General features: G+C 46.6%; 1 protein-coding gene across 1 annotated transcript; it reads left to right on the top strand.

The window, feature by feature from the left end:
* Positions 1-13,600: 13,600 nt before the first annotated feature.
* Positions 13,601-18,876, top strand: Hlx (H2.0 like homeobox). The gene is made up of 4 exons (XM_051186496.1): positions 13,601-14,607; positions 15,274-15,453; positions 16,152-16,336; positions 18,029-18,876. The coding sequence occupies exons 1-4, from the start codon at positions 14,022-14,024 to the stop codon at positions 18,509-18,511; spliced, it is 1,434 nt and encodes a 477-aa protein (XP_051042453.1). The 5' UTR covers positions 13,601-14,021; the 3' UTR covers positions 18,512-18,876.
* The last annotated feature ends 419 nt before the right edge of the window (positions 18,877-19,295 follow it).

Below are 19,295 nucleotides of genomic sequence, written 5' to 3'. Positions count from 1 at the left end.
TTATCAAAACATATGGGTTACAACTGAAGCAACACACAGGAAATTCTGTAGTTGAAAACATGTTTCTTAGAAAAATGACAGGTTAGAAATAATCAGAGCCTTTAAATCAAGAGTCACACCAACAAGAAAAAGTAATAAAGATAAAAATAGAATCGAGGATATTAGCACATATTCGTTTTCTGCTACCTTGGAAGACAAGCACTGAGGTTTTCTTCTGTAGAATACATTAAGCTGAATGTTGCCAAGTATCTATTTAGAGAAAGTATCAATAAAGATGATTTCTGGTGTGTTCTGCATAAAACATCCCTAAGATTAAGTGACGTTATGTAATAAAGGCTTTGCTGTTGTCCTTGGCATCAGAATAAGTTGTAGCTATTGGTTGTTATTAGGTACTCTTGCATGAGGAAGAGTCATAAAGCTCCCTTTAATGGTTTTAGTTTTTTAAAACGTGTTAGCCTGGCATTTTCTTTTGACCCCCCTTTTCTCATTAGTCCTGCTAATCTCAGCTCCCTGTGTGCCTTCCTCCAGTCTGAAAACCTGGACCCGTGGACTGACTGCCTTTTACAGAAGACAGGGATTCAAATATGTTGTCAAACAGGGTGACCATCCTGCCTGGGTAGCCTTGACTTGTCTTAAGGACAAAAACATGCCCAGCTGTTTATCTTTTCTTTGCAACAGATGGAATCCACGTCTCCCATTCTGTTCCCTGCCCTGAGCCTCTTCTGCCATACTTCCCCTTTTCTGGGAGTCTTTCTAATGGCTTGGACTTTGTAAAGTTTGTAGAATCCTCTTCCTCATTTGGCATTTGTAATGCAATCAACATATTTTTGTTCCGTTTTTGTGCCAACTTCTTTGTTTATAATTTTGATCAGATTAGTTGTCTCCGTAAATCATTTGCTGGTCACTTCCTATTTGTCATCCCTCATGCTGGGTATGGGACACTCAGAATGTGTGTCCAGAGATGGTGACTCTTAGCTAGGAGTGTGTATTGTCTGTGAATGTGAGGTTGTGACGTAACATGATAAGGCTGACACCAAAGTCAACACAGATGCTCTGGGATCCTGGGGAAGCAAAACAAAACAAAACAAACAAGCAAAAAAAAAAAAAAAAACCAAAACAAAACAAAACAAAAACAAAACAACAACAAAAAAACAAAACCTCAAAGAAATTAAATCAAGAGTAGGAATGAAGTCAGGGGAAGTTTCCAGGAAGAAGAGTCCCAAGAGACAACCCTGAAGGACAAACAGGAGTGGGGGGCGGGGAGTAGCTGTCTCACAGTACAAGAAGAGTGATAGTATACTCATGGGGTGTTAAGGAGTTATAGTACTGTGGTTTTGCTTTTCATTTCCCTAGGGACTGGTGTTGACATCTGTTTACACAATTCTAGCTGTAGTGTGTCTCCGAGAAATACCCAATGGAATCAGTTGTCTATTTTTAAATTGGACCCTCTAACTGCCCTGATGTAACTATTCTTTACACATTTATTATTAAAGGGGACTTCGTTTTAGTTCTTAAATTGCATTTATTTAGTGTATTGTTGCACACGTGTCACTGTGTTTGCATGTGGAAGCCGGAGGACAGTCCGTGGGAATTGGTTCTCTCTTTCCACCTTGTGGGTCCCAGGGATCAGACTCAGGACATCAGCCTTGGCAGCAAGCACCTATATCCACTGAGCCCTCTCATTGGCCCTCTTTACAAAATCTCTGTACAAATCCTTTATGTGCAGAGATTTCATGATTACAATCTATCTCCCCCATTCCATGGATTTTCTTTTACTCTATTAATTGTTTTCTTGGAAATATAGACGTTTTATTTTATTTTTGGTTTGGTTTCTGAAACAGGGTTTCTCTGTGTGGCCCAGGCTGGCCTCAAACTTAGAGATCTGCCTGTCTCTGCCTTCCAAGTGCTAGGATTAAATGAGTTGGCCACCACTGCTTAAGAAGTTTTCTCCCTCCCTTCCTCCCTCCCTCCCACCCACCCTCCCTCCCATCCACTACCCTCCCTTCCTTCTTCTTTTTCTTTTTTGTAAGTACAGTTTATTTTTTGTTGTATTTTGGTGCCATATGTAAGAAATCATTGCCTAGTATAAGATCTCAAAGATACTCTTTCGATAACTTGTGCATTTTCCCCCCTCAATTAGGTCCACCGTCTACTTCACACTACCTTGTATTTATGGTGTGAGGTTACAACACAGTTTCAGAATTTTGTGTGCTAATGTCCAGTTACCACATGTCATGTGCTAAAAGGAATTATCTTCTCTCATTAAATTTATCTGCCATCACTCAGTCCCATTCTATTGACTTTTCTGTCTAGCCTGTGCCTTTACAACCCCTGGAATTCACTAACCAGGATGGCTTCAAACTCAGAGATCCTCCTATCGTTGCTTCCTGAGTGCTGGAGTTAAAGGTGTGCACAACCATGCCCAGCCAATATCTACAGGTTTGACACCATGGTTGTTAGTCAGTTCTTGGGTGAGGGTGGCCTGAGGTTAGGGATAGCTTCCCTAGAGCATCTTCATGGACAAAAGACTGAGGAGTTCAGAGGATGCTCTGTTTTGCAGGAAGGGCCGAAGGCAGGAGTCGGAGAACAACAAGGAGACAGTCTTACAGAGTCTTTGTCCATTGAGACTTTTATGGGGGTGGGCACAAAAACTGTTTCCTTCCGGGGGTTGTTGTGACCTACTGGCTGAAAATAATTTACCACATCCCCTTACTGTTGGCTTTTAACTTCAGGCCAATTAAAGGCTGTTTCGTGTTGCCCAAACTCAGTATGAGTGTTTGAGATAGGAGATAGCTAACCAAATTTATTACCCTGGAATTTTACCTTTTAGCTTTTGTTTGTTCGGGGCTAAAAAGGAACAAAGGACATCATCTTATGTTGTCAGGTTGCCTTTTGGATTGGAGAACAGTTTGGAACTCCTAAGTTGCTGTTTTGGCTCATTTCAAACTTAGCACTGACAAGGAATTTGAGAATTGTTTGTTGAAATACTAATATTGGAGGGGTTGTTGTTGTTATTGTTGTCCATTGGTGTGTGTGTGTGTGTGTGTGTGTTCATGTGGAGGCCTTAGGTTGATGTCACATGTCTTTCATTATTGCTCTCCATCTTAGTTTTGATTTTTTGTTTGTTTGTTTTTTCACTTGAGAGAGTGTCTCACTGTGTACTTCTGGCTGACCTGGAATGTGGGCCAGTCTACCCTGGAATTCATAGAGATCTGCCTGTCTCTGCCACCCCTGAGTGGGATTAAATGCTTGTGCCACCACACTCAGTCTGACACCTTAGTTTCTGAGCAGGGTCTCTCACCGAGCCCAGAATGCAGTAATTCGGCTACAGCAGTCAGTCAGCAAACTCTGGCCATGCCTTCCTGTTTTTGATTCCCCAGCCTGGAATTACAGGTACCCACAGCCACACCCACTCAGGGCCTCATGCTTGTACAGCAAACACTATGCAGTGAGCCATCTCCCCAGTGCCCTAGATTCCCCTTTGAGAAGCTGCCTTCTCTCTTAGGCGTCACTCACTTCTTGCCTACACTACCATTTCCCCCCATGTTTGTTGGGTACAATGTCCTGGGCAGCACCATCTAACCATAGACTAGTTTTAACCAAGTTTGGACCAGAACTAATGTGATGTGTGTTCTTGAACAAAACCCAGTCAGTTACTGAGTGTCAGGCTGAAGACTTCAATCAGCTACCATCCGGCCATCAATCACATTCATGGCCTTGTGCTTAATTTGTACCATGCAGTCACTGTCACATGGGTGGCTTACAGAAAAGTGCAGGTTTCCCACATCACACCTGGTAGTGTCTGTCCTCTGGACCTGCTTTATTTTATTTTATTCCCAGCATTGTCATTATTAGCAGTGACACATCTAGTCACTTTTCTTCCTGTCTTTTAGAGGAGTTCTTGGCATAGAGAACCTAGCTCAACATATATATTTATGGATGTGATGGATTGAATCCCTCAACCACTTAATAATATTTTTAAAAATAAGAAATGCTATTTGTTTGACATATTTTTCCTTAAGAAAAAAATTTCTCTCTGCTTCAATGGACCCTATAAGCTTTTTGGAATGTAGATAAATGCTGCTTAATACTCTAGGCTGGAGTTTCCAGGAAATAATATCATATTTACTAGCCTGGGACTTAAAACTCTCTTAAAATTTGGAGGATTTTTTTCTCTCTGGGTTTTGGCCATTTTCCTGTTCTTCATAAATTCCCAAAAATGCACTCAACAATGAATCTAAGATTACATCAGTATTGTTTTAATCGTTTTGGAAAAGATTGTGAATCCAAGCTCAGAGACCAAACCAATTTAAAGTAATTGCTTTTATTTTCATGGTGTGTACTAAGTTAGAACTTCAAATTCAGATTACTTGTTTAGAACTCCAGTTACAATTTGAAAATCCTTCTTCCTGAAGGAGAAGACTTTGATGCAATAGCTTTGGGTAGTTCCGAATCTATGTGCCATTAGGTGGGCTCACACTATTTCCAGTGAGAATAGTAGAAACAAGACTATTACATTCTTTTCTCAGATGTACATTTAGAAGTCCTGTTTGTTACTAGACACATATTTTGTTTTATATTGAAAATAGATTTTTTTCCATATAGTACACTCTGGTCAGTTTTCTCTCTCTCATCTCCTCCCAGATCCTGTCTCTCCATCTCTCCACCCACCCAAATCCATGCCCTTTATTGCTCTCTCTCATTAGAAAGCTGTCATCTAAAATAAAATAATATACAATAAGAACAAACCAGAATAGGGCAAAACAAAAAAATAGAAAAAAGATCCAAAAGAAATAGCACAAGAAACACATATAGACAGTCCTGCATTGACATGAAGAGAAATCCCATAAAACTGCAGAAACAGAAACCATAATATATGAGCAAAAGACCTGTAAGATAAAACAAAAACACCCAGATAAAGCATGATGGTACAAAACCTTCTAAAATGACCACAGAGTTCATTTTGTGCTTGCCATTTTGTGACCTGCCCTTAAGTGTGGTTTGTATACCCAGTGAGACTTCATTGGAGGAAAAAAACCCTAAATTTTCCATTTTAAGCAGTTGTTAATTGGAGATAACTTCTGGGTTAAGGATGGGGACTTGTTACTATTTCTCCTTCAGCTCCGGAACCTTAACTTTAGACCCGTGATGTCCCTGTGCATGCTGCCCCAGTCTCTGTGAGTTCTTACATACAGCAGTCATGTTATATCTGCAAGGCACTGTTTCCATGGTATCTTCCATCCCCAGTAGTGCTCATGATCCCTCCACTTTGTCTTCCACAGTGTGCCTTGAACCTGGAGGGGAGAGATTTAATGAAGATGTCTTATCCCATTTAGGACTTAGTGTTCCAAGTTTTTTGTCACATTACACACTTATTTTAGGTCTGGCCCTTCCCTAGGTTATAGGCATTCTGAAACCCTTTAAAAAGGTGTATTTATTTGTATACCAGTGTTTTGCTTGCATGCCTGTATGTCTGCATGTAGTACCTACAGAAGCCAGAAGAGGGCGTCGTGTTCTCTGGCACCAGAGTTACAGATGGTAGTGAGCTATCATGTGGGTCTTCTGCAAAAGCAAGGAATGGCTCTTAACTGCCTAGCCATCTCTCCACTGCCATGTTGTGCCACTCTTAGGAATCTTGTCGTTTCCTTGGACTTCATCTTTGTGACTTCCAGCTTTAGTATAAAACTCATCTGTGCAAGGGCCAATGAGATGGCCCAGCAGAAGGCACTTGCCGACCCGACTGAGCCAGATAACCTGAGTACAGTTACTAGAAGTCATATTGGAGAAGGAGAAAGTTATTCCTACAAGTTATCCTCCCCCTACACACTTAAATAAAAATTTAAAAGTGTAAACCTATCATTTGAAGGGAAAAGAATGCATTATCGTGTACTAAAATCCTAGTTGGAAGTCCTCTGTACAGGCACTTTGGCATTACTATGGGGGTGGTTGGGGGGAAGTGGTAGAACAGAGTCTCATGTCAATCAGGCTGGCATGAAACTTTCTATGTAGCTGGGGATAATCTTGAGCCTTCTCACTCAACCTTCCACGTGCTAGAGTTACAGGTGTGTGTTACCACACCCCAACTTACAAAGTCTGAGGATTGAACCCAGAGTTTTATGTGCAGTAGACAAGCACCCTAGCAATTGGGCTTTCCTCCCCAGCCACACTGGCTTCCTTGGGTACCTTCTCTGTTCCGTGATGATCAGGCACAAAGGGTTTGTTAGTTACGGTTTGGTTTGAGAATCTTATACCCCCTCTAACACATAGTCTCCAGCCATAGGATTGAAATGACAATGTTCACATCGAAACTTTATAAATAGTCACACATTTCCCTAGTTCTTAGAAAATGTCCAAATTAACAAAAATCCTGGACAACTTCTACACCAAATGTGCATGTAACATTAAAAAGAACCAGAAATGAGAGCATTATGTGTGGAGATGGCTCCGTGGAAACGTTTTCTGTGTTTGAGTGAGGACTTGGGTTAACCCTATGCACCAGGAACCTGAGCAGTCAAGGGCAGAGGCAGGAGATCCCCAGGGGCTTGCTGGCTACCAATCTAGCTCTAGGTTCAGTGTGACTCCCCACTGAGCAATAGAGCAGAATACCCAATGTCCCCCTTTCTCTGAGGAGCATGCACCCAATGTATACATGTTTTCATATATTACCCCCACACTATAATATTATAGATGAGTGTATTAAACAGCTGCATTTTTAAATATATATATATATATATATATATATATATATATATTCAGAGAACACTCTATATATGAGCTATAACCACTGCTGCCTGCCTATTATCGAATTAACTATAGATTTTTGGTTGCAAAGAAGCTAAATGTCCCTGCCCCCTTCTTTCTCCTTCCTTTCTCCTTCCTTCCTTCCTTCTTTCCTCCCTTTCTTTCTTTTTTTAATGTAGGATATGTTCAGCCCTGGCATTATTCAATGAGAATAAAAACGCTGAGAACAAAATCCAAGCAAAGGAAAGGTTTCAACTGTCAGGAAAATTAGTTGGCTTACAGCAGGCTCTCACTGCAGATACTATGATCTCCAGAGACCCAAGGCAGCCCAAGAAATCTGAGCCCTGGAGAGCCCTAAGAAAGAGTGAAGGGCTGTCCTGGAAAGGGAAGAGAACATTATGACAGCTATTAGGAGGGTGCAGACATCCCTACTTCCAGGACTGTATATCAAAAGCACACACACACACACACACACACACACTCCACAGTCACAATACATCTTTAATAAAACTGTTCATAGTGGCTGTGTTAGCTTCATGTTACTGTAACAAAATACAAGAGGTAATTAATCTAAACAGCAGGTTTATTTTGGCTCATTTTTAGAGGTTTAGTTCATGACTGACATGCCTCTGCTCACCTCACCAGCCAGGACATGTGTGGTCTGTCTTTCAGAAGGACCTCACTATGCTATGTTCACCCTCCTTGTGAAGATGTGATGAGATAAAACCAGTGAACAACCCCGTGTGAAGCTAACAGGAGACATTTGGTACCCCAGAGATGATCTGATAACCCAGGGGACTGCTAAATGACCAACTAATGAACAACAGACAGGTCATCCATAGCTGGATTTGTGTTCTGGGCAGGATAGTGCTGGTGGTTCCAGTCGTCACCATGACAACTTTGAATTGCACACAAATAGTTTATTTCCAGACTTTTCTACTTAATGTTTTTTGGACCATAGTTGGTGGTGGGTTACTGAAACCTCAGAAAGCAGAGCAATGAAGAAGGAAAAAAAAAAGTCCCATTGTAGGGTCTGTCTAAGGATGGAGTTACCCAGTGTCCTCTCAGCCCTCCACCCAGACATTTTTGTCCTACTCATCACACACATTCGATGCCATTCCCATCTTCTTGAGGACAGTTTGAGGCAAGACAGAGCCAGCAGGATTATGATTCTGAGCTTGCCTTTCTCCTTTTTTCTGTCTCAGGAGACGAATAGTACTTAAAACTCGGACCTATGCACATAAGCTGTGAGATGTGCTGTGTTCCTGTGTGTGTGTGTGTGTGTGTGTGTGTGTGTGTGTGTGTGTGTGTGTCTGTGGACCTCAGAAATGAGAGGTTATTCACTTTATGGAGTTGAAAGGCATTGAAATCCTACACAACCACTTAATGCTGGATGGTGTGGATGGAGGCAGTTCAGAGTGCAAGCCCCCACTCCTTGAAACACCATTTCCTAACAACTGTAACCTTGGACAAGCCACTTAACCTCTCTGAGTATCAGTTTCCTAAGCCCAAAATACTCTCTCTCCCCCACCCCCTAGTGGTCCATTATTTTAAAGAGTAGGTGAGATGCTACCTGTGAACAGGGCAGCACTGTGTTATTGCTGGTGGATGACCAATTCCCTCGCCTTGTCTGGTGACTTGTAACACATGACCTAAGGCTTCCCATGCTGTTGCCAACTGGGAAGGAAATGGCTGTAGATCAGAGCCATTTTTTTTTAAAACGAAGTCATCTTACATCCCAACAGTGTTGCTGGTGTAGGGATGGTCCAGGAGGTGTCAGCAGAGGGAAGGAAAAGACGCCTGGGTCTGTTGCGCTCAGACTCAGACAGGGCTGGTGGACTCTGCTATAATTTCACAACTGCTCCAATTAGGGGTTTGGAGATGCAAATTAAGAGGTCTGAGAAGGAGACACACTGTCAGTTCAATCTACAGAATCCCTCTCCAGGATCCTTACTCATCCCCTGGCTTCTTCCCATTCCTGCCTCTCATTTTCTTTTGTCCACAGAATGTAGAAGCAGGTATGCCCTTGGTGACTTACTTTCTGCAGCTAGACCTCACCTCCTAAGGTTTCCACTACCTTTCAGAATAATGCCACCAGGTGGGGACTGTTTGTTCAACATGTAGGAATATTTCCTATTCCTACCATAACAAGGTCATGAGAGCTGTGTTCTCACACGTAAATTAACCCCACCATGGAGGCATGAGCTTTTTAATGAAGAGTGAGTTTGGAGCCCCTGTCTGCCACAGTATGATGCAGCTTGGAAAGTCCATCTTAGTTCTCTTTGCACTGTGTGTTGCCTTAAAGAAGTGCTGTCCCTTCTCCTGGGCAGCAGGTGTGTTTTAAACGTGGAGTTATTTATTTACTGTACCTAACTTTCTTCTTTTCCCTCAACAACAAACCATTCAGATTCAATAATTCAGGAAACAAACCCAGCATCTACTAAATGGCTAATTCCCTGGGAGCTGGAGAGCATGCCTGGCAATGAGCAAAGGGCACCTGGTGTGCCAGGTGGCCTCTCAGTTTCTACCTGTCCTTCTAGGATGTGTCTTTACTACAAATGGATGTGTTTTGATGCTATAAAGCTCTGCAGTGTGGTGGGCTCTACCCTAGCTCACCTGAGGCCTGGGGTATTTCTGGTTGTAAAGATAAATTGGATAGAGAAGCCAATTTTTACAACAGGAGCAGGTTTCAATCTGTTTCCCTCGGCTGTCACTCCCCATCTCTAAGTGGGGTGGGCGAGCCAGGGGAGAGGGGGCAGGAAGAGTCAAGTGCCTTCATATCTATAAAGTGACACATCCTAGAAACAGGAGAAAACACCCCTCCCTGCATCCTCCAGAAACCAGCAAATGGAACCAGACACAAAGGGCCTGGAGATGTGGGTGCCATACCTAAGGGATAAATAAAGTTTAAGGTGTAGGCCATGGTCCAGGAGAGGGTAGGTCATCAGAGAGCTGGGCACACCTGGGAGTGGGGGAGGAGTGTGTGGATAAATCAAATGGTTCCAGGGGCTACAGGCTGCTGCTCTTCCCACCTCATAGAAAGTCCAGTTTCCTCCAACCCAAGTAACCCTGAAGAGCTAAGAAAATGGGAGGTCAGCCTACTTGGAATTACCCCCACTCTGCCCTCTGTAAATGTACTAAATTATACTATCTAGAACCCACAGGGAAAAATAAGTTCATTATTCACCACTAATCATGAGCTGGGCCTTCAGTCCATAAATTAAACCTCAGCTTGTGGAGTGACAGGCACATCACACACAGGTTCCAGGCTGGCGGAGTGATGGGCACACTATACACAGTTTCCTGGGTGGCACAGCAAAGGGCACACTACACACAGGTTCCCACCATGTTGTGCATAGAAGCTCTCAAATGCTTAAATCCAGGCTATGCTGTGTTTCCTCCCCCATTTTGACTATGGATATTTATTCCTCAGTCCTAAGAAGCATGTTTGAAAGAATTGTTAAAGTGAACTGGAGAGGAAACCCCCATTTGGAGATAGGAGTAACTTTATATATTATAGTTCCCAAATCCCTTGGAAGATCTGGCTAGTTCAAGCCCACCTGGAGTTATCCTGCAATAAGGAATGCCGCTATGCTTTCTTATGTTCCTGGGTTTAAAGCAAGAATTTGCCCCATGCCGCTATGCTTTCTTATGTTCCTGGGTTTAAAGCAAGAATTTGCCCCGTTTGGGCACAAGAGAGCTGAAGAGAGACCAGACCTTTCTCTTTTCTGAGTATTGCATTTGCATCCATTGCTTTCCTCAATCTTAAATGTCCAGAAACCACATTGTCAAATTATAAAGGGACCTGCCTAGATCTTGACTATCCAGGGTATTGTGAAATATTTTGTGTATCTTCTCTGGAAATGTCAAAGGGGTTGTTTGCAGGTCCTATTGACAGCAATCACAAATGAACAGATGCCCCAGGCACTGATAGTGTCTCCCAGAAATATTCGACTTCTTTTGATAGATGCCTGCGCGCGCGAGTGTGTGAATTAAGTTCAAGTAATTTGATTTAATCGGGGGCCATTTCTATCCCTGGTGGTTACAAGGTCCCCTGGGAGTCCACGCCTCTGCCTCTAGGGCCTCTCTGCTCAGGCAACAACAGCTCTGGGCTAGTTCATTTCGCCACAGGGGTGAAGCTCCGAAAGCAAAGATTAAAGGCGAAAGTCACAGCTGCGTACTTATATTTTCATTGCTAGAAGGGAATTGATTTCCGTGCATTTATTTTGGAAGTTGTAATACAGAAGAGCGGATTTGCGTCACCACAGCAAGTTGTCGGTGGAGATAAAGTTGCACAAATATTGAAAGGGGAAGTGCTAGGAGTCATTATAGAGTTTTTCTCCGGAAGAAATAAGGATTTCTGCAGTATCCTAAAATACTAGGACCGCTTCTATTTTGAGACCAATCTCGCAGGCATATCCGCTCATTTAGTCCAAGTTTGAGCCCATCAAAAAAACAGGAGATGACCTGAACTCCGGCGAGCCCTGGGTTTCCTGCTGCTTTCTCGGTTCTGAAGGGTGGGGGGTAAAGAGGAGGGCAGTGTACAGGCTCCCACCAAGGCGAGTGGCCTGGGGCCTGGGGCAAGAAAGACCCACTTACCCAAAGACTACCTTTTCTCTTTTTCTGTCTGACTTTTTTTTTTTTTCGTTCTCTCCTAGCAGCTACGATTTAGGCCTTGGGCAGCTGGGCTGCAACGATTGCAATGATGCCGCAAGCCTGCAAGAACAGAGGATCTTTCCGAGAGGATATGGCTTGTTAGGCAGCGGAGCTGCGGGGAAAGAAGCCCTTGCAGTCTAGTCTTTGAGCAGCGGGGCACTCTTGGTTTTTAAGCGCTCAGGTCCGGTTGTGAACACTGCCAAATACCTAGAGCCTGTCCCGGTTCTGCACTCATCTCCAAACCGCACCAAAAAAAAAAAAAAAAGGAGAAAGGGGTGGTAGCCTTTTATTCCTAGGGGAGGAGGTGAAGGTGCAGGCCGGCCCTTCACTGTCTGGATGTCTGCTGTCAAACTGGAAGGTCAAACTGGAATCGCAGCCCTTACAGGGCCTCCAGAAAAGAGGCATGAGAGCAGGTTTGTCTAGACGCTCTCTCCCCCAGGCTAGTGACTTGCTTTCCCTAAGCACCCGATGAAATTAATGAAACTGTTTTCTGTCACTTCATCGCACCAGAACCTTTAGCCAAAGTCTCACCTCGGTGGCCTTGTACTTGTCACAAGTCCATCTCCTGCTAGACATGACTTCCGGCCCCTCTCCCACAGGCACCGCTGCCCCCAACTGTGTATACCCCTCTGTCTCTAGATATAGTACCTCTGTCCTTGTTGAGTTAGGACCTGGGAGCCTTTCTGTGACAGAGAAAGGGGGGGGGCAGGGTGGAAAGCGAGGGAAAGACCAGAAAGAGAGGAAAAAAATCTCAGTGGCTGCAGATCCTGTGGCTGATTAGTCGACGACTGTGGTCCAGGAGAAAGGCAACCACTAATGATGACAATGTCGCCAAGGAAGGCCACGAAGCTGCTAGACATTAATTAACTCAGGAGCCCACTCCAATCCTAACCTGATAACAGCCCGACAAGTCGTCCCCTAGCCTTTTCGGGTTTAACTGGCATCTTAGAGCAAGGAGAAATAAACGTGCCTTGGAATCTCATTTAGGAGACGCTTATTTGGGCAATCGAAAACAAAAGATTTGAAGGTTTCGTTATTGTCGTTATTTTATTTTCTTCCTGAAAATGTACAAGAACAGCTCATTCGGGTGGCCTGTGGTCTGCTTGGAAGAGGGGCGGGGAAATCCATTCTGACTATAATTTAAAAGAGAACGAATTCTTAAAATAGAGCTGTTGATGTGACAGAAAACCCACACTACACCTACCCTGAATTCTAAAGTCCGGGGCTAGAATGGAAGGCGCTACCTATGGCGGCTCGGACAGCGCCTCCCGCCAACAGGCCAAAGCGGATCCTGGAAAAAACCGCCACCGAATTGAAAGTAAGTATTTAATCTCAAAGGCAACCGCTCCCTGGCACTAGCAAAATATCGGACCCACGTGACCCGGGGACGTGGTGGCCGCGAAGGGTGGCACTTCCTACAAGGTGCAGGGAGGGGACTCGTGTGCTACTCTCTTGGGCCTGGCGAGAAAGCCCGTTTTGTTGTCCCGGGGTTCAGGGCAAAAGTTTGGATGTGTCCAAGGGAGACGTTTGGAGCAATATATCTTATTTTGTTTGAAAAGTCACTCTTTCAAGTTGTCACCGGAATGACAGCTCAGAATAAAAGTAATTTGCGGCAGTCCCTCCTCTGGCTTCTCTGAGAAGCTCCGTGTAGAGGCCGACGGATTGCAACGGTCCGGAAAAGATGGGGCCTTTGCCTAGGACACTATAACTTGGGATAAAAGAAGAGAGAATCATCGCATGAAAGTAGAAAATAGAAGGGTCAGCCTATGGGCCGCCCGCGTGGACTGTTGTGGTGGGATGACAGAAGCTGTTTTTTACTGCCGAGCTTGGGAGTCCCAGCGGCCCCCTCCTGAAACCGGCTCCTCTCCCAGTGGCGGGTCCCCGAGCTGCAGGGCACAGAGGACAGCCAGAGGCCGGAGGAGCCGACTCCCCGCCCATAAGCGGCTCCCAGGGACGCGCAGTACTTAGCTCAGCCCACGCGGCCGCAGAAAACACTTTGGTGTGGCCAGGGCGTGGCTGAGGGCAGGCCACGCCCCCTCTTTCCCAATTCCCCTCCACTCCTGAGTCCCATTGGTCCCAAAGGCATCCAATGAGCGCACGGATCAAGGTCCTACCCTGAGTCTGACTCGAAAGCTCCTGCCAAAACTTTGGGAGTTTTTAGAGAGGAGTTTTTTTTTTTTTTTTTTTCTTTTTCTTTCTTTTTTTTCTTCTCCTTAATTTTTTTTAAACTAACGGATCATTATTGTTGTTTTAAATTTAGCTCTTAGGGCTTAGCTGTTTGGGTTTTCTTTCGGTGTCGGGCCCCTGTCTTCCCGGCTTCTCCCGAGTAGCGGAGCGAGGCCGCGCCCGCCTTGCCGCTCCAGCACCCGGCTATCGCCTCCATCCCGCGGGGAGCGCGCTCGCCCCGCCGCCTTTCAAGCCAGGCCAGGGGCCCAGGCGGTGGCGGGAGGCGACCGGGCCCTCACCTCACCTCCTCTCTCGGTGGCGCTAGGGCTCCCTGCTGGCCCTCTGCTTCAGTGCGGGCGGAGAACCGAAAGCAGATAGGGTTTGGCTGGGACGTCGCCTCTCCTCGGGCCCCCACCCACTTACCCACTCACCCGGGACCCCGCCAGGATTCTGCCAGGATGTTCGCGGCCGGCCTGGCTCCCTTCTACGCTTCCAACTTTAGCCTCTGGTCAGCCGCTTACTGTTCCTCGGCGGCCCCGGGCGGCTGCTCCTTCCCCTTGGACCCCGCCGCTGTCAAGAAGCCCTCTTTCTGCATCGCAGACATCCTGCACGCTGGCGTCGGAGAACCGGGGCCCGCTGCAGAGGGACTGGTGGGGGCCTCCGCCGCCCTCACCGCGCACTTGGGCTCCGTGCACCCGCACGCCTCCTTCCAAGCTGCCACCAGATCCCCGCTACGTCCCACCCCGGTGGTGGCGCCTTCAGAAGTCCCGGCTGGCTTCCCCCAGCGGCTGTCCCCGCTCTCGGCTGCCTACCACCAGCATCTCCCGCAGCAGCAACCAACGCAGCAGCAGCAACAGTCGCAGCAACAGCCTCCGCCTCCACCCCGGGCGGGTTCCCTCCAGCCACCGGCTTCAGGGACGCGAGTGGTCCCCCACCACAGCGGCTCCGTCCCTGCCCCCTCCAGCAAAGACCTCAAATTTGGAATCGATCGAATTCTGTCTTCAGAATTTGACCCAAAAGTCAAGGAAGGCAACACGCTGAGAGGTACGTACCGGCTGGGAGGCTTCAGGCCTCAACCATTCATGCGGGTCCTGGTTCCATGCGGGTTTTTTTTTTTTTTTGGTTTGTTTTTGTGTGCTTTTACATTTAAGGACAAGTCAGTAGAATGAGAGAGAAGAAAACAAATTGTAAGATAACTATGAGACGTTTCAAACTCAATTACTCTATGTAAAAGTGACCCTTGGATGCTTAAACAGCATAGAATGTGTATGAACACGCTGATTGCTGTAAACTTTTTCAAAAGTGGGTGGGTATAATTTGTCTTTTGAATGACACATCTGCAGAGATACATGACCTTTCTCATAAGGAAATCTCAGTATGGAGACATTTTGCATTTATACGATTTCCAGTAAAATTCTTCCCAAGAATTGTGGGGAAGCAAAACTGCTAGTCTAAGCTCCTGAGGGGAGAAGTCAGAGGAAGGGAGCTAGCTAGCATCTTAGGACATTTTATGAAAAGCGTTTTCTTGCTGGGGTGTAGACTGGACATGGTTGACACACACAGGGGCAATTCAGGCTGTCGGGAAAGTGCTTCCTGTGGCTATGGCCTTCTTTCTTGACTTCAATTCGGGTAAAACTGGATTAAGGGAGAAGGGAAGGGAGGGTATAAGTTTGTCTGAGATTTAACCAACTCTTCTTTCCCACTACCCAGATCTCACGTCGCTGCTAAACAGTGGACGGCCTTCAGGGGTGCACCTAGCTGGCCTGCAGCCTTCGGCTGGACAGTTCTTCGCATCTCTAGATCCCATCAACGAGGCGTCTACTATCCTCAGCCCCTTAAGCTCCAACCCAAGAAATTCTGTTCAGCATCAATTCCAAGACACATTTCCAGGTAGAAAACTCCCCGAGTTCAGTCCATGAGTCTCTGAACCTGGTAGCCAGTGACCTCGGTCTGATGGGGCAAAGGGTTAAAACCCCATAATCGGAGTGGGAGCCTCTCAAGACCTATAAGAGAAACTGAATGTTCTTGTTAGTAGGACAGTTGAAGAGAGGGGAGCCAAGAAGGTGTGTATATGTGTCATTGTCCCTATTCTTTTCGCCTGGAGAGGGTGGTTTGAAAATGAAGCATTCAAAGATGTGGATTGCACACACACACACACACACACACACACACACACACACACACACTTCACACACCTAGTTTTGTTTTGCTGGTTACATCTGCTTTGGAAGACAAATTTGGGGGAGTACAGGGCTGTCACTGGCAGGTCACTAAGGCCCTAGGGGCAGTTCCAAGTATTTTAGCACTCTGGTGGCTGTGCATTTGGTTTATGCAATTCTTTTGAACGAATCTACTGAGTACCCAGCTCTTGCCAGCTTTAGGCCTAAAGTGATCCTGCAAAGGTTTGTGTGTGTGGGGAGTAAAAAGGAAAAAAAATCTTCCTTAGGCCATCCCAGCCCAAGGGAAAGGAACTGGGAAGCCACTGTGAAGTCAAAACACCTTCAAATATCCACGAGAGTCAGAGGTTCACAGACGGCAGTCACACTAACACTAACATGGCCCTGAATCTCTCTTCCGCTGGTTGGCAGGTCCCTATGCTGTGCTCACCAAAGACACCATGCCGCAGACATACAAGCGGAAGCGCTCATGGTCCCGCGCGGTCTTTTCCAATCTGCAAAGGAAAGGCCTGGAGAAGAGGTTTGAGATCCAGAAGTATGTGACGAAGCCTGACCGAAAGCAGCTGGCGGCGATGCTGGGGCTCACTGATGCTCAGGTAAGCCACTGGCTGGGTGTTCCCCAAAGGCAGCAAAGGGTAAACAAGATGATCACGGGCCTCTTCTGCTTCTCACCTTCAGCAATCAAAACACACGGTCTTGAATTTCCCCGAGGCTTTGTGGAGTAGCAACTCAAAGCCAGAGGCAGCGGGTAGGGGTGGAGAAGGAGGAGAGGGACGGAGAGAATAACCCATTCCTGAAGATGTATGTCAACAAGCCTCACTTGTTTATTTTAGCCAAGAGGCCAAAGAACCGCGGAGAGAGTGCGCCTCGTTGTAGGAAACAGTTTGTTTCAGAAGAGATATAACCCAAAGTCAATAGAGTATTGTTGGTCCCTGCCTTCCTTGACTGGGTTGTGAAATCCCACTTATGAGGAACTGAAAATTAATTTCAAATGGAATGACTTCGAATCGCTTTCAGAGAGGGAGTGGGCTTGGAGCACACTTTCTAACACCAGCCCAGCCTCTGAAAATGGTACTCTTGGTGTCGGAGTTGAGTAAGAGAAGGGGGGGGAGATTTTCTTGGGATATCCAAGAACATTTTTCATTAGGTTCTGCGGACTTGATTAAAAAGAAGAAGACAATAGGAAATCTATTGTCCAGGAACGTTTTCTTTCTCAATTTCAAGAATTAGAGTGTACATTTGCTTTCCTGATGCTCTGCAGCACACTCTTGTTCTACTACTTCTTGTCCCTTCAGTGCTGACTCCCACAGAGCAGAAGCCAAAGCAGCCCCCCTCCCCCTGTCTCTGTCTCTTGCTGCCTGGTCCGGACTTCTGGCCTTGTGTCTTTCTGTTCTCCATTACACAACACGCTTCCTCAGCACACACAGACCTGCTGGAAAGCCCAGCGGCTTTCTTCAGCTGTGCTGGCTATTTTTAAAGGGGAAGCTGGAACTTGTGTGAGTATATTCGCTCCCCCAGGGGATCATATATTTATTTATATAGATTCTCCCTCCATCTCTTCCCTATTCCTACATGGCTGCACATTTAATTCCAGCATTTTCTGAGCCCCAAGGTCTGTATCAACTCTTAGGTAAAATTATGCCAAGGTGAGCCTCCTTCACTTAAAGCCCAGCGGGTACCCATTCTGATGGGGTTAACTCATCAACTCCCCTGTCTTTTTGTTCTCTTCCACCCTTAGAACAAATAGTGGTGGCCAAGGGCTATAGTCTGAGTACCCAGGAGGCAGAGACAGGAGGATCTCAAGTTCAAAGTCAGCCTGGTTCAAAGAGAAAGACCCTGTCTCAAAACTCCTAAGGGGAGGTGAATTTTTGGGAAGGGGATGCTCCAGGAGGAGGGGGGAGCATAACAGAAGTTCTTCATATTGGCTCATAAAACCTTGGAATGGTGTACACAATAGGGATATATTGCAATTTGGAGGTCATGGCTCATTAATTTTAATCAGTCCTACAGGGGTCCTGAGTTTGGTGAGATTATGAAGCAATTTACAAGAAGTCCGTCATTTACTTGTACCCAAGACATTTTAGGCTTGAGATTCAAGGGCCACATTTAAAGAATGTTCCTTAGTGGGTTAGGTGGGTTTCACCCCTTGATAACTCCTGGATATTTATGCTTAGTTGTTGTGTCTGGGTTCCGCAGGCATGGCAAGCATCCGCCGTGCTTTCTCGTCCTAGGGGGCCAATTCCAGGTGTAGTGAGCTTGTCACTTATCTCTTCTGATGTTGCACACAGGTGAAGGTGTGGTTCCAGAACCGGAGGATGAAGTGGCGACACTCTAAGGAGGCGCAGGCGCAGAAGGACAAGGACAAGGAAGCCAGCGAAAAGCCTTCAGGAGGCGCGCCCGCCGAGGGCGAACTGGAAGAGAGAAGTCCTAGCCGTTCTGAGGGCGAGGCCGAGAGCGAGAGCAGTGACTCGGAGTCCCTGGACATGGCCCCCAGCGACACGGAACGGACTGAGGGGACTGAGCGGTCCCTGCACCAAACTACGGTCATCAAGGCCTCCGCCGCGGGCGCCCTCATCACAGCCAGCGGCGGTGTGAGCGGTGGCAGCTTCAGCTTCGGCAGCGCCAGCAGCTTGGGTAGCGGCAACACTGGCGCGGGTAGTGCCAACAGCCTCGGCGGCAGCTGCTCAGAGCTGCTCCCCGCGCACCAGCCCTCAGTCACCAGCAATCCCCAGAGCCCGGAGCCTGCCCAAGCCCCGCTAGTAGGTTTATAGACAGGACCGAGGGTACTTACGGCGTGGCGTGGCAAGCAGCTTCCCCAACACCGGCTGGAGTTTGTGCTTACTTTAGTTGGTGGCAAGGGTCGCCAAGATGGGAGACGCCGCCGAGGGCAGCTTCTTGGGGATTCGTACCCTTTCTCTTGCTGCCTAGGCTGCCTGAGGCCTACAGCTCCCAAATGAGAGGAAAAATTTGAGGTTCCCCCACCAAAGAATTCAACTGTTCTCCCTACCCAAGCAGCTCACACTGCGAAGTGTTTGACGGGACTGCTCCTCAGAGCACCAGGGGTCTTGGCATAAGGACACGCTGCACTTAGGAGGCCTTTAACTTGTAAATAAAATGTTTACTACGGTTTGTAAAAGGCGATTTGTAAAAGGCCCTTTGGCTTGCTGGCTTGCTGGGGTATAAAGGTTGTTAAATACCAAAGATCCGGGGACCAGTACCTTAGCCCTGACGTACAGCAGATGGCAACAGCTGGAGGATGGGAAAGCAGCCCCTGAGCCACAGATGGAGATCGCTGTGTGGTGGTGGTTTCACCCAGCACTGAAGTCCCCACCTATGACTGCCCGAGTGTGAGGCCTGCAAAGAACAAACTGTAGACACTTAGGCCTGTTTTGCAGATGGCTTCCCTAAGCAGGGTTGGGATGCAGTGAGCACATATGCGTGAGTGCCTTCTCTGTGGCTGAGGGGAGCTCAGAGTTAGAGTGGATGGAATCCGCTCTACTGTGGAGTTGGAATCCAACCAGGCACAAGCCACTAGGCCTTTACTAAATTCCCAGC

Source organism: Phodopus roborovskii, unplaced genomic scaffold (genome assembly GCF_943737965.1).
Source record: "Phodopus roborovskii unplaced genomic scaffold, PHOROB, whole genome shotgun sequence".
Lineage (NCBI taxonomy): Eukaryota > Metazoa > Chordata > Mammalia > Rodentia > Cricetidae > Phodopus > Phodopus roborovskii.
Note: the sequence above shows the minus strand (reverse complement) of the source record. Positions and strands in the feature narration are given on the sequence as shown.

Coding starts and splice junctions, on each gene's coding strand:
- Hlx (XM_051186496.1), top strand. CDS start 14,022: ATGTTCGCGGCCGGCCTGGCTCCCTTCTACGCTTCCAACTTTAGCCTC. Junction 15,454..16,151: donor ATTCCAAGACACATTTCCAG/GTAGAAAACTCC, acceptor GCTGGTTGGCAG/GTCCCTATGCTGTGCTCACC. Junction 16,337..18,028: donor TGGGGCTCACTGATGCTCAG/GTAAGCCACTGG, acceptor TGTTGCACACAG/GTGAAGGTGTGGTTCCAGAA.